Consider the following 13,872-nt stretch of genomic DNA (forward strand, 5'->3'; position numbering starts at 1 on the left):
GTAGTAAATTTGATTTAAAAGCCTTTAGTTCAGTTCAGTTCAGTCGCTCAGTGTGTCCGACTCTTTGCAACCCCATGAATTGCAGCACGCCAGGCCTCCCTGTCCATCACCAACTCCCAGAGTTCACCCAAACTCATGTGCATCGAGTCGGTGATGCCATCCAGCCATCTCATCCTCTGTCATCCCCTTCTCCTCCTGCCCCCAATCCCTCCCAGCATCAAAGTCTTTTCCAATGAGTCAACTCTTAGCATGAGGTGGCCAAAGTACTGGAGTTTCAGCTGTAGCATCATTCCTTCCATAGAACACCCAGGACTGATCTCCTTTAGAATGGACTGGTTGGATCTCCTTGCAGTCCAAGGGACTCTCAAGAGTCTTCTCCAGCACCACAGTTCTAAAGCATCAATTCTTTGGCGCTCAGCTTTCTTTATAGTCCAACTCTCACATCCATACATGACCACTGGAAAAACCATAACCTTGACTAGATGGATCTTTGTTGACAAAGTAATATCTCTGCTTTTGAATATGCTATCTAGGTTGGTCATAACTTTTCTTCCAATGAGTAAGCGTCTTTTAATTTCATGGCTGCAATCACCATCTGCAGTGATTATGGAGCCCAAAAAAATAAAGTCTGACACACAGTTTCCACTGTTTCCCCATCTATTTCCCACGAAGTGATGGGACCAGATGCCATGATCTTAGTTTTCTAAATGTTGAGCTTAAAGCCAACTTTTTCACTCTCCTTTTTCACTTTCATCAAGAGGCTTTTTAGTTCCTCTTCACTTTCTGCCATAAGGGTGGTGTCATCTGCATATCTGAGGTTATTGAGATTTTTCCCGGCAATCTTGATTCCAGCTTGTGTTTCTTCCAGCCCAGCGTTTCTCATGATGTACTCTGCATATAAGTTAAATAAGCAGGGTGACAATATACAGCCTTGACATACTCCTTTTCCTATTTGGAACCAGTCTGTTGTTCCATGTCTAGTTCTAACTGTTGCTTCCTGACCTGCATATAGGTTTCTCAAGAGGCAGGTCAGGTGGTCTGGTATTCCCATCTCTTTCAATTTTCCATAGTTTATTGTGATCCACACAGTCAAAGGCTTTGGCATAGTCAATAAAGCAGAATTTTAATTACCAGCGAAAAGCACCAAGGGAGGGGGGTGGTACGCTCCTCCCAAAGTGGCTGTTACGAATAATGCTTCTTTTTTAACAAGGGAATTTAAAATTATCAGTTTCCTTCTGTGATCAGCTTTGGCGACATCTCATATACTTTGACTTTGTTGCATTTTCATTTTGAAAGAAAATGAAGAGTTCAAAATATTTTCTAATTTCCCTTGTGATTTCTTCTTTGTTATTAGAAGTGTCTTATTTAATTTACAAATATTTGCATATTTTGCAAATTTCCTTCTATTTTCTTCTCATTTGATTCTGTTGATTTCTAATTTGCTTCCATTCTCTACTGTGGTCAGAGAACATTTTTTATGTGATCTCAATATTGTTCAATGTATTAAACTCTTTTCATTGTCTTGCATGTAAATTTATTCTAAAGAATGATCAGTATGTACTTCAAAAGAATATAGGTAAAGGGTTCTATAAATGTCAGTTAGATCAAGGTGGTTAATATTGTTTTCAAGTCTTATATATTCTTGCTGATTTTGTCTACTTCTGCTAATTACAGAGAATATGATATTGATGGCTGCAATTATTATTCCTGTCAATTTATCCTTTCAATTTTGCCAAATTTTACTTCATGTACCTTGGGGTTCTGTTAGGTGTATATAATTTTTAAAAACAGAAAAAACAAAAACAAGGACTCAGGCAAGGCTTATTTCTTTCTCATATATGTATATATTTTAGATTATTTTCCATTATAGATTATTATAAGATTGAATATAGTGCCTTGTGCTATACAGGAACAGCTACAGTAAATCCTGTTGTTTATCTGTTTTATTTATAGCAATAGTTTGTATCTATTAATCCCATAATCTCAATTTACCCATACTTCCTTTCCCCTTTGGTAAACAGAAATTTTGAAATGCAGTACTTGGATGCAAACTCAAAAATGACAAAATGATCTCTGTTCATTTCCAAGGTAAACCATTCAATATCACAGTAAGCCAAGTCTATGCCCTGACAGTAATGCTGAAGAAGCTGAAGTTGAACGGTTCTATGAAGACCCACAAGACCTTTTAGAACTAACACCTGAAAAGATGTCCTTTTTGTTATAGGGGACTGGAATGCAAAAGTAGGAAGTCAAGAAACAGCTTGTTACACCTTTGAGTAACAAGCAAATTTGGCCTTGGAGTACAGAATGAAGGAGGGCAAAGGCTAATAGAGTTTTGCCAAGAGAACGCACTGGTCATAGCAAACACCCTCTTCCAGCACACAAGAGAAGATTCTACATGTGGACATCACCAGATGGCCAACACTGAAATCAGATTGATTATATTCTTTGCAGCCAAAGATGGAGAAGCTCTATATAGTCAGCAAAAACAAGACAGGGAGCTGACTGTGGCTCAGATCATGAACTCCTTATTGCCAAATTCAGACTTAAATTGAAGAAAGTGGGGAAAACCACTGGGCCATTCAGGTACAACCTAAATCAAATCCCTTATGATCATACAGTAGAAGTGAGAAATAGATTTAAGGGACTAGATCTGATAGACAGAGTGCCTGATGAACTATGGACGGAGGTTCCTGACATTGTACAGGAGACAGGGATCAAGACCTTCCCCAAGAAAAAGAAATGCAAAAAAGCAAAATGGCTGTCTGGGGAGGCCTTACACATAGCTGTGAAAAGAACAGAAGTGAAAAGCAAAGGAGAAAAGGAGAGACATACCCATTTGAATGCAGAATTCCAAAGAATAGCAAGGAGAGATAAGAAAGCCTTCCTCAGTGATCCGTGCAAAGAAATAGAGGAAAACAATAGAATGGGAAAGACTAGAGATCTCTTTGGGAAAATTAGAGATACCAAGGGAACATTTCATGCAAAGATGGGCTCAATAAAGGACAGAAATGGTATGGACCTAACAGAAGCAGAAGATATTAAGAAGAGGTGGCAAGAATACACAGAAGAACTATACAAAAAACGTCTTCACGACTCAGATAATCACGATGGTGTGATCACTCACCTAGAGCCAGACATCCTAGAATGTGAAGTCAAGTGGCCCTTAGGAAGCATCACTATGAACAAAGCTAGTGGAGGTGATGGAATTCCAGTTGAGCTATTTCAAATCCTGAAAGATGATGCTGTGAAAGTGGTGCACTCAATATGCCAGCAAATTTGGACAACTCAGCAGTGGTCACAGGACTGGAAAAGGTCAGTTTTCATTCCAATCTCAAAGAAAGGCAATGCCAAAGAATGTTCAAAGTACCACACAATTCCACTCATCTCACATGCTAGTAAAGTAATGTTCAAAATTCTCCAAGCCAGGCTTCAGCAATATGTGAACTGTGAACTTTCAGATGTCCAAGCTAGTTTTAGAAAAGGCAGAGGAACCAGAGATCAAATTTCCAACATCTGCTGGATCATCGAAAAAGCAAGAGTTCCTGAAAAACATCTATTTCTGCTTTATCAGCTATACCAAAGCCTTTAAGTCTGTGGATCACGACAGACTATGGAAAATTCTGAAAGAGATGGGAATACCAGACCACCTGACCTGCCTCTTGAGAAACATATATGCAGGTTAGGAAGCAACAGTTAGAACTGGACATGGAACAACAGACTGGTTCCAAATAGGAAAAGGAGTATGTCAAGGCTGTATATTGTCACCCTGCTTATTTAACTTCTATGCAGAGTACATCATGAGAAATGCTGGGCTAGAAGAAGCACAAGCTGGAATCAAGATTGCTGGGAGAAATGTCAATAACCTCAGATATGCAGATGACACCACCCTTATGGCAGAAAGTGAAGAGGAACTAAAAAGCCTCTTGATGAAAGTGAAAGTGGAGAGTGAAAAAGTTGGCTTAAAACTCAACGTTCACAAAACTAAGATCATGGCATCTGGTCCTATCACTTCATGGCAAATAGATGGGGAAACAGTGGAAACAGTGGCTGACTTTATTGTTTTGGGCTCCATAACCACTGCAGATGGTGATTGCAGCCATGAAATTAAAAGTTGCTTACCACTAAGGAAAGTTATGACCAACCTAGATAGCATATTCAAAAGCAGAGACATTACTTTGTCAACAAAGGTCCATCTAGTCAGTTCAGTTCAGTTCAGTCGCTCAGTCGTGTCTAACTCTTTGCGACCCCATGAATCGCAGCACGCCAGGCCTCCCTGTCCATCATCATCTCCTGGAGTTCACTCAGACTCACGTCCATCGAGTCCGTGATGCCATCCAGCCATCTCATCCTTGGTCGTCCCCTTCTCCTCCTGCCCCCAATCCCTCCCAGCACCAGAGTCTTTTCCAATGAGTCAACTCTTCTCATGAGGTGGCCAAAGTACTGGAGTTTCAGCTTTAGCATCATTCCTTCCAAAGAAATCCCAGGGCTGATCTCCTTTAGAATGGACTGGTTGGATCTCCTTGCAGTCCAAGGGACTCTCAAGAGTCTTCTCCAACACCACAGTTCAAAAGCATCAATTCTTCGGCGCTCAGTCTTCTTCACGGTCCAACTCTCACATCCATACATGACCACAGGAAAAAGCATAGCCTTGACTAGATGGACCTTAGTCGGCACAGTAATGTCTCTGCTTTTGAATATGCTATCTAGGTTGGTCATAACTTTTCTTCCAAGGAGTAAGCATCTTTTAATTTCATGGCTGCAATCACCATCTGCAGTGATTTTGGAGCCCAAAATAATAAAGTCTGACACTGTTTCCACTGTTTCCCCATCTATTTCCCATGAAGTGATGGGACCGGATGCCATGATGGTTTTCTGAATGTTGAGCTTTAAGCCAACTTTTTCACTCTCCTCTTTCACTTTCATCAAGAGACTTTTTAGCTCCTCTTCACTTTCTGCCATAACGGTGGTGTCATCTGCATATCTGAGGTTATTGAGATTTTTCCCGGCAATCTTGATTCCAGCTTGTTTCTTCCAGCCCAGCGTTTCTCATGATGTACTCTGCATATAATTTAAATAAGCAGGATGACAATATACAGCCGTGACGTACTCCTTTTCCTATTTGGAACCAGTCCGTTGTTCCATGTCCAGTTCTAACTGTTGCTTCCTGACCTGCATACAGGTTTCTCAAGAGGCAGGTCAGGTGGTCTGGTATTCCCATCTCTTTCAGAATTTTCCACAGTTTATTGTGATCCACACAGTCAAAGGCTTTGGCATAGTCAATAAAGCAGAAATAGATGTTTTTCTGGAACTCTGTTGCTTTTTCCATGACCGTCTAGTCAAGGCTATGGTTTTTCCAGTGGTCACGTATGGATGTGAGAGTTGGACTATAAAGAAAGCTGAGTACTGAAGAACTGATGCTTTAGAACTGTGGTGTTGGAGAAGACTCTTGAGAGTCCATTGGACTGCAAGGAGATCCAACCAGTCCATCCTAAAGGAGATCAGTCCTGGGTGTTCATTGAAAGTACTGATGCTGAGGCTGAAACTCCAATACTTGGCCACCTGATGCAAAGAACTGACTCATCTGAAAAGACCCTGATGCTGGGAAGATTGAGGGCAAGAGGAGAAGGGGACAACAGAGGATGAGATGGTTGGATGGCATCACTGACTCAATGGACATGAGTTTGAGTGAACTCCGGGAGCTGATGATGGACAGGCAGTCCTGGCATGCAGCGGTTCATGGGGTCACGAAGAGTTGAACATGACTGAGCTACTGAACTGAACTGAAACAGAAATTTTTCTTTTCTTGAAGTTTGTTTTCTTTGTCTATGAGTCTGTTTCTGTTTTTGTATATAGATTTATTTTTAACCTGTATTTTCACTAATATTTAGTTCAAAATATTTTAAAATTTCTCTAGATTTCTTCTTTGACCCATGTTTTATTTAGAAGTTGTTTAATCTCCAGGTATTTGGGGATTTTCCAGCTGTCTTTCTGTCATTGATTTTTAGTGTTAGTCTTTTAAATTTTAAAGGTGTGTTTCATGGCCCCAAATGTGATCTATGTTGGTATATGTGATGTGGGTTTATTTATGACACTAACAAAAATCCTTTACATCCATATCTTTATTTGAACAATTTTTTTAATAGCTAGGCGAATACAGCATTAATGACACATATTTACTAAGTACAACATCAGACAACTACAAATTTAGAGCATAAATGTCTATCTGATATTGTTTTGGTTTTCATCTTAGCACTAGGTGATATCTAGTGAAAACCCATGTTTCAAAGGCTTTTGTTGACATGAGGTGCATTATTAACTTATTTTTAAAAACTTCATGTGAGATATGCTGGGGTGGGTTTAGTTTAAAACTAGTGTTGTTTGATAATGCCTTTCACTTCTCAGCACTTTTGCTTCCTTTTTCATGGAGGAATATTTCACCTAAGAACTTTTCAAAGATTAACTAGATCATGTTTTTCCATGTAGGTCAAAGTAGAATTCCTTTTCTAGACCAACAAGGAAAAAGAAAAACTGCAATGTTCAATGCCATGGTAGTTATCCATTTCACAGTAAGTTGACAATTGAAGTTAGTAATTAAAATACAATATATTAAATGTCATAAGCTCATTTCTATGCAACACTGTTAGAGCAACTTAAATTCTCCAAGGACATAAGAAAATCAACATAACTCCTGGGTTCCACAAAAATTCACAATTGGGATCATAAATTATAACACATATATCCACATTTGAAGGAAAAATTCAGCATATGTTGGAAAAATTAAATGCCTCAAGTGTTGTAGAGAGCCTGAAATGTAGGCTAAGTTTTTATAACATATAATAACAATAAGATATTTAAAACTATTGACTCTGAAAAATGTCATGAAAATGTATACTGACCTACTAAGCATTGAATTGTACATACAAACTTCAATTCAAAAAACATTTTTCTAAAAAGAAATGTTTTCTGTTAAATATTTCAAGCAACATTACAATACTAAGGAAATGGTATTCATATTTAGACATCTTAATGAATCTAGTAACACCCATTAAATTGAGCTAATGAGCATTTTAACTAGACCAAATTATAAAATAAAAAATGTATAAAATGTATTTTGGCAGATATTTTACATAGTGCTTTCCAGTTTCTGATCTATTGAGACATCTATTGTAACCTCAGTTTGACTTAATTTAGGGTAATACAATGAATTAGAATTATAGCACTGTTTCCTATTTTCACTCCAGTTTTGATATGGGTAAAGAGTTCTTAAAAAAATTTTTAATGAATGTCCATGAAAGGTTTTACAATTATACCCTTTAGCCTAAGAAAATGTCACTTCAGTGGGAAACAAGCCATTTAAGAATTACCAAGAATCTAAATTATCTCTGTATTTCTTTCATATGTTCATTTGCTTACTTGTAACACAGAGCCCCCCAAACTCAGGAAACACTCTCTAAGATTACATTTCATTGGCTCTGAGGTTGTTGCTGCCTCAGAGTTCCAATACCTGTTTGGAAATGAGAGCAAAGGAAGAAGGAACGGAAGGGGAGAGTCATGCAAAATGGGACGGAAGAAAGGAGGCCACGCCCACCCACACCCTCACACCTTGAGAAACAGGGCAAGATACCTTTCCAGGCAAGACTTCCCCTTACAGAGGAGGAGTTCCGGAGAACTTAAGGCAGCTCTAGGAGGGAAAGGAGTGGGGGTTAAGGTGGCCCTCACAGCACAGCCTGAGAAGAAATCAATGCCCTTGTGCATGCACAGTGCCTCCCTAACCTCTTGGCTCCAAAGCCAACACTGGCAGCATGCACACACTGCCATGTTCAAACACACAAAGGCTTGTGTATGGCCTGCCTGGTAGACAGCCCTCCCTCAGAAGGGACCCAGGAACTTGGCCTGTCCCCACAGGTTCTCTCCAGGCTGCTCAGCTAGCTTACCTGGTGGCTCTCATAGTGACTTTGAGGGCTGTGTGTTGACAGTGACCTTCTTTTTAACTGTTGGGAGGCTCTCTCCATTTCCTGTCAGGCTGGGAAAGCCTGCTACTAAATAATGACCAGAACAGAGTCCTGCACCCTCTGGGGGGTGGGGGTGGGGCACTGATCTATTACAAAAGCCAAACATAGTTATAGTTGGTGAAAGTGAAAGTCACTCAATCATGTCCGACTTTTTGCAACCCCATGGACTATACAGTCCATGGAATTCTCCAGGCCAGAATACTGGAGTGGGTACCCTTTCTCTTATCCAGGGGATCTACCCAAACCAGGTCTCCCACACTGCAGGCAGATTCTTTACCAGCTGGGCCACAAGGGAAGCCCAGTTACAGCTGGTAACTATGACAAGAAGGAAAGCACAAGGCACCCCCCGTGATCAGCATCAAGAACTTGGTTCTCAGCGTTTATTCACCTCCCATAGGCAGTAGCCAACTCTGATAGAGAAAAAGAGCACCTTGTGCTGGGCCAGGGCAGCCCACGGGTACCAGGAGGGACAAAATGGAACCTGGGGACTTTCTCAAGTCTCCCGCCCCACAAGTGCTCTCACTGCCACTGCTGAGTGTGGGATGATGGCACAGCTTAGGCAACCTAGGCAGCCTCAGTTAGGCAAGCCACTGGCCTTATCTCTGTCTCAAGTGTTCATACACACAAGGATGGCCGTAGCGCCCCTCCTACCTTCCAGGGCTGCTGTGAGGACACAATGAGGTACCAGAGCACGTGAGCTGGAGTCAAGCATGGCCAGACACAAGGTGCTGTTTCTACATGCCCTTTCACTAGGAGGGCTGAAGGGCCACCTTCAAGGGTGACATTTTTCCTTTGTTTTATGTTAAACAGTTGAAGTTACTGAAGGCTGTGTATGTGTGGAAGAGAAAAAGAGAGAGACAGAGAATATGAGGACATCTCAGGATGGTGCCAAGCGCCCCTTCACCTAGGGTTTACCAGGGAAGACATTTCTCACAACCACCACTATACTGAAATTCTAATCAAATAAATTATTAAACTGTTACTAAAAGCTTTGATCTATATTATACATAATCACTTACCCAGAAAGAGGCAACTTTCAATTATCCATTGAAAGGAATGAAATAAAGCAAACAAGACAAACTGACCCAAACCCCCAAATCTCCTCTCAGCTGGCTTTGGAATACATATTTTTGTACTTTTGCAATCGAGGAAAGAAGTATCAGGTGCACGGGGAATTTCCACAACTTGGGAAGGAACCATGAAGCTACACGTCATGGATTTCACCCCATGCTCATCTTTCCCCTTCATTATAGTTTCTCTCAGGCAGAGCAAAACCTTAACCTGAGAGAAGGTTCAAGAAGGGGGACTGCTTCTACGTTTTCAGGTTTGCTTTCCAAGGTGTGAGCTCAGTCTCCATGTAAGGTGAGTAGGGGGAGAGACTATTGAGAAGTGGCTATTGAGTCAGTGAATTGTTTTCTCAACGAATTCTTTCTTTGAGTTCCTATAGTGTGTCATGTTGGAATTATGAATAAGCGTATTAATGGTAATACTAAGAAGTACTGCAGGGAAGCGAGAACAGTAAGAACTCATGTAAAAATTGGCCTGAAGGGAAGTCCTCAGGCAGGTCGACGGAACAACTTAAGACTGACTCCGCCCACAGCCTTCAACATAGTCAGAGCAGGTGAGCAGACAGTTGAGGGGGTACCTGACATGGCTGAAGGAAGGGAAAGAATGAACGGATAGGTGAGCGGATGGATGGTGGGGAGGGCTGGCAGAGGTTCGAGGCTGGGTAATAAAGTGTGAATGGACAGACGGAAAGGTGAGAAGCCCTCAGAGAGGCCAAGGATATCCACAGTCAGCAGAATATTGTTGAATGTCCAAGAAACTAGGACACAGAATGACTTACCAGGATTTGGAGTTCTGTGGTTGTAAGGTATTTCTGTTGTGACTAAAGATCTTCAGGCCACTAAGAGAAATTAATTCAGAGCCCCATCTGGGGTTCTGGAGAGGCCCTGGAGGAAGCTGGAGCCCTGAAACAGCATAATCTTTGTGCGGCCATCCCTGAACAGGAGAGCCTGTGGCTTGGGTGTAGAATAGAGGCTCTTTGTAGCAGAAAGATGGGAGACAGGAGAGAGAGAAAGGCCCAGACTAGACATGCCTCAGGATACAAGCTGTCTGTGGGAAAGACAAGGGCTTCAGTGGCAGTGGAAGCTAGAGCGTGAGCCTGAAGACCCGACATGACTCAGGGTGTGCATGGAACATGCTACACAGGACTGACCTGGGAAAGGACCTGGGAGGATTTCCAGGTTTCAGCAGGGGAGCCTACAATCACAGTGGCATTTGAGGGGACATCTCTCCCACCCAAGTCCCATCTATGTTCTTAGACTCTGACACATTCAGTACTAACAAGTTATTGAAAACCACATTGACATCCGGGAAAATTGAGAGAATCCGAAGTAGCATTTTTGCTTGATTTTGCAAATGAATAAATGTATCCAATCTGAATACAGCAGTACACAATTCAATAAAAATTACCTGAACTAAATTTCTAAAAGCATGAATATAAATCATGCACATTTAAGGAAAATTATAGCTTCATAAACCTATGATTTTACATTTTATTAATCCCTCAAAATTAACATGCTCCAAACACTAGGCTAACCTTACCGAATACCTGAAGCTCACTTCTCTGTGGTCCAAGCACTCCAAGGAGAGAACTTCAGAAGTGGAAGGGACCTTAGGAACTGGCTGTCTAACACTCTTACTGTATAAATGAGGAATTTGAGGCTCAAATAAGTTAACAGACAGTATTTATCTTTTAATAACAATCTTTATCATTGATTTGAAAATGTTTTACTTCCATTAATAATATTGCACATATTTTATAGATTATCTAACAGTTAATTTATACAAATCTACGATTGTAATTCTGAACCAGAGTTTCTAGAGAAAGCTAAGAATTTGCTTTTGTACAATCTGAAACATTTATTGTTTAAGATTTGTGGGACAAATGGAGAATATGTTTACTTAGAATGTATGAATGAAAACTTATAGAATCTGGGTCTTATTAAACCAAGTCATCTGTAAAATTCAGCAATCTCCTTATATTTTTATACAGGTCAAAGTATTTCTAATATGATGCTCTTTAAAATATCTAGTGGTACTGAGAACATTTATAGAAGTTGCAAAGCCTAAAAAATGGAATCAATTATTTATTACATACTTTCTTTTGCATAATTTATAAAAGAATCAAGATTTCAAGACCTGAATCATGAATATTCTGACAATCCTCTCTAGATACTGAGATTAATTCTTAATAAATTAAGAAGAAAGAAAACCTGTCAGGGTTGAAAATATGCACTGCAGGAATCAGATCTGGTAACCAAAAATAAGTCACTTCACAGAACACTGTACCCTGATGTGATATCACGCAGGGAAAGTTAATGAGCACATCAATATAACACATCCTGAATAAATGACACCAACAATAACCACTTTGCCTAGTCCTATCCCTAAATGTCAAACGTTGTGTCATATTACTACATGACTTCCCAGTGTCTGCTACCTGTGCAGGTGAATCTGTAAATATGTGCATGTAATCCAGTTAAAACTAATCTGATTGGACTGTAAACAGAGTTGATAAAAGAGAAGCTTATTGTTGTAGTGCCTAATATGAATATCGCTTACATTTTAAAGAACATAGTATGTAGCAGCAATTTAAAATGCTCAGTAAACTACAGTACAAATGGACTTCCATGCTCTAAGCAAACCAACATTCTCTTAATATCTCTACATCATAGTGACACATAGAAGGGAGCTACTTATCCAGTTACTTTACATAATGTCAGTTTATTTGTTTGTTCCAGTCTGACATTATCAACATAATTGATTCCTAAGCTGGTATGATATGTACTCAGTGGTGATTTTTCTTTCAGTTCTTCTGGTTAGCACACAGGAGGTTCCTTGATGGTGCCTTCTTAACAACAGCTCATATTCATATCTGGAATTCAGGTTTTTTATATCATTTAGATGCAGTGATAAGGATTTAAAATAAATGCTGGCAGCTGAAGACACATTTTTTTTTCTTTTCTTCCATCATTCACCTGCACGTCAATGGCAGACACCTAACTGACCAAGGACAAGTGTTGTTATGAAGGTAACACGGCACAAAGGAACCTATCTTTCTTTCCAAGATGATGAAAAGTATTCTAGGGGCAGTTCTAGTCAATAATCCCTTATTTGGGAGATAATAAGTACTATCGTTTAAAATGTGTTTTTAGTAGCTCACTTGAAATAATGGGTTCTTATTTCAGGCAAGAAATGTATTGTCAATATTTGCCTTGATATCACTTTCAGACCCGTGATATGAATCCCAGGCCCAGGCTGGCTGGAATCTGGATGGTTTCTAGCGCAAGGGAAGAGGGGTTAAAAGGAAAGGTGACAGGAAAGATGTGTTTTGCATCCATGAGTAGTTGAGGAGAGTCTTTCCTGTCTCGTAAACGCATCTGAGGAAAAAAAAAAACCAGAACATCAATCTTTGAATCTATAAACTTATTTTTTTAGACAAAATTCTACCAAAAACCCTCAGTGAATGACAAATGTTTATATTTGTTTTAAAATCACTTCATTTCCTCAATAAGTTATTATCAAAAAATTAATGCACTATGAAAATGATACAATAATATAACAAAAACTGCATTATCCTTCAATAAATTATAAAATTTCCATCCAAATAACTGTGTTGGTAAACTGAAGCAAAAGGAAGCCTAGGAGATCTTACCTGTATAGTACGAATAAATGACACAGAAACTCTTTCTTCAAACTCATTAACCGGTGTATACAAATTCAACACTTTGACAATCTGGGAGAAATAAAATGATCAAAATTTTTACCATATTATCAAATACATACATTCCAGGTACTTCTAATCAGGAAAAAGAGAAGGATCTTTGCCTATTGCTTTCAATTCTACTCAGGGCTTGGTTAGGACAAGATGGGAGAGGGAGCTGTTCTGAAGGCACATTTATCTTTATTATTTAAATTTTTATAATAAGAGCGTATTATATAATATCTGTACATTTTAAGAAGCAATATAAATTTGAAAAATCATGAAAAGTAAAAGTACTCCCACTCTCATGCTCTCATTCTCTCAAAGTAACAACAGTTATCAGTGTCCTGAGTATTCAGCTAATTACTTTCTATATATATTCTATGTGTAAGGCCTATGTAAGATTTCTGTGTTTTGAGATAAGTGATGAACATTTTTAAAAAATCCAAAAGTCAGCACAAAAATAACTAGGCAAAAGAAAAGCGGGCATGTTTATGCCTATGCCTTGCCTCATGCTGTGGCCACTGTCCTCCAATGCCCTTCCCATCTTTCACTGCCTCAAATTCAAGACTTTCCCTGAATGGTTAACTATTGATCCTCAGCAACATCTGGAGTCCTCCCACTAGCTTATTAGTGCTCAGGGCTTAACCACCTACCAAGGGGCTAGCACCAGCCCTGGGTTTCCCTAGCCCTGTGGCCAGCTGTGCTAGGAGCTGGTCCCACCAAAGGGACCAGCAGAAACCAAAGGGAGCAGGGTGGGGCAGCCGACCAGGCCAGGGGCCAACCCTGCCCACTAGGGAGCCCACAGTAGAACGACTGTGGCCCTATCACAACAGAAGGGCCTATACAGCCCACACAGGGGGTACCCATGGGCACAGAACTCTGGCGACCAGAGGGCAGCATGCTTCTGAGCTCCACAGGATGCTTCCTACATAAGGCCGCTTCTTTAAGATTGGGAAATATAACCAGCTCACTTAATGCATAGAACAAAAGAAGAAGAAAGGGGGGCGGGGAATGAGAAGACAGGAATATGTTTCAACCAAAGGGATGAGACATAACCTCAGAAGTACTAAATGAAGTGGAGATGAG

The 13,872-nt window shown here is 40.1% G+C and overlaps 1 protein-coding gene across 4 annotated transcripts in view; it reads right to left on the bottom strand.

The window, feature by feature from the left end:
• Positions 1-6,104: 6,104 nt before the first annotated feature.
• The window catches only part of MYO5A (myosin VA), a 198,681-nt gene continuing 190,913 nt past the window's right edge, over positions 6,105-13,872 (bottom strand). For 3 of the 4 annotated variants that reach the window (XM_040226543.1, XM_040226542.1, XM_040226541.1), the window contains 2 exons: positions 12,736-12,816; positions 11,160-12,460 (listed from right to left, as the gene is read on the bottom strand). In XM_040226543.1, coding sequence (XP_040082477.1) covers positions 12,308-12,460; positions 12,736-12,816 — 234 coding nt within the window. In that variant the 3' untranslated portion in view covers positions 11,160-12,307. Of the gene's footprint in view, positions 12,461-12,735; positions 12,817-13,872 lie in introns of all 4 variants that reach the window. The other variant, XM_040226540.1, reaches the window with a different exon arrangement.

Source organism: Oryx dammah, unplaced genomic scaffold (assembly GCF_014754425.2).
Source record: "Oryx dammah isolate SB20612 unplaced genomic scaffold, SCBI_Odam_1.1 HiC_scaffold_26, whole genome shotgun sequence".
NCBI lineage: Eukaryota > Metazoa > Chordata > Mammalia > Artiodactyla > Bovidae > Oryx > Oryx dammah.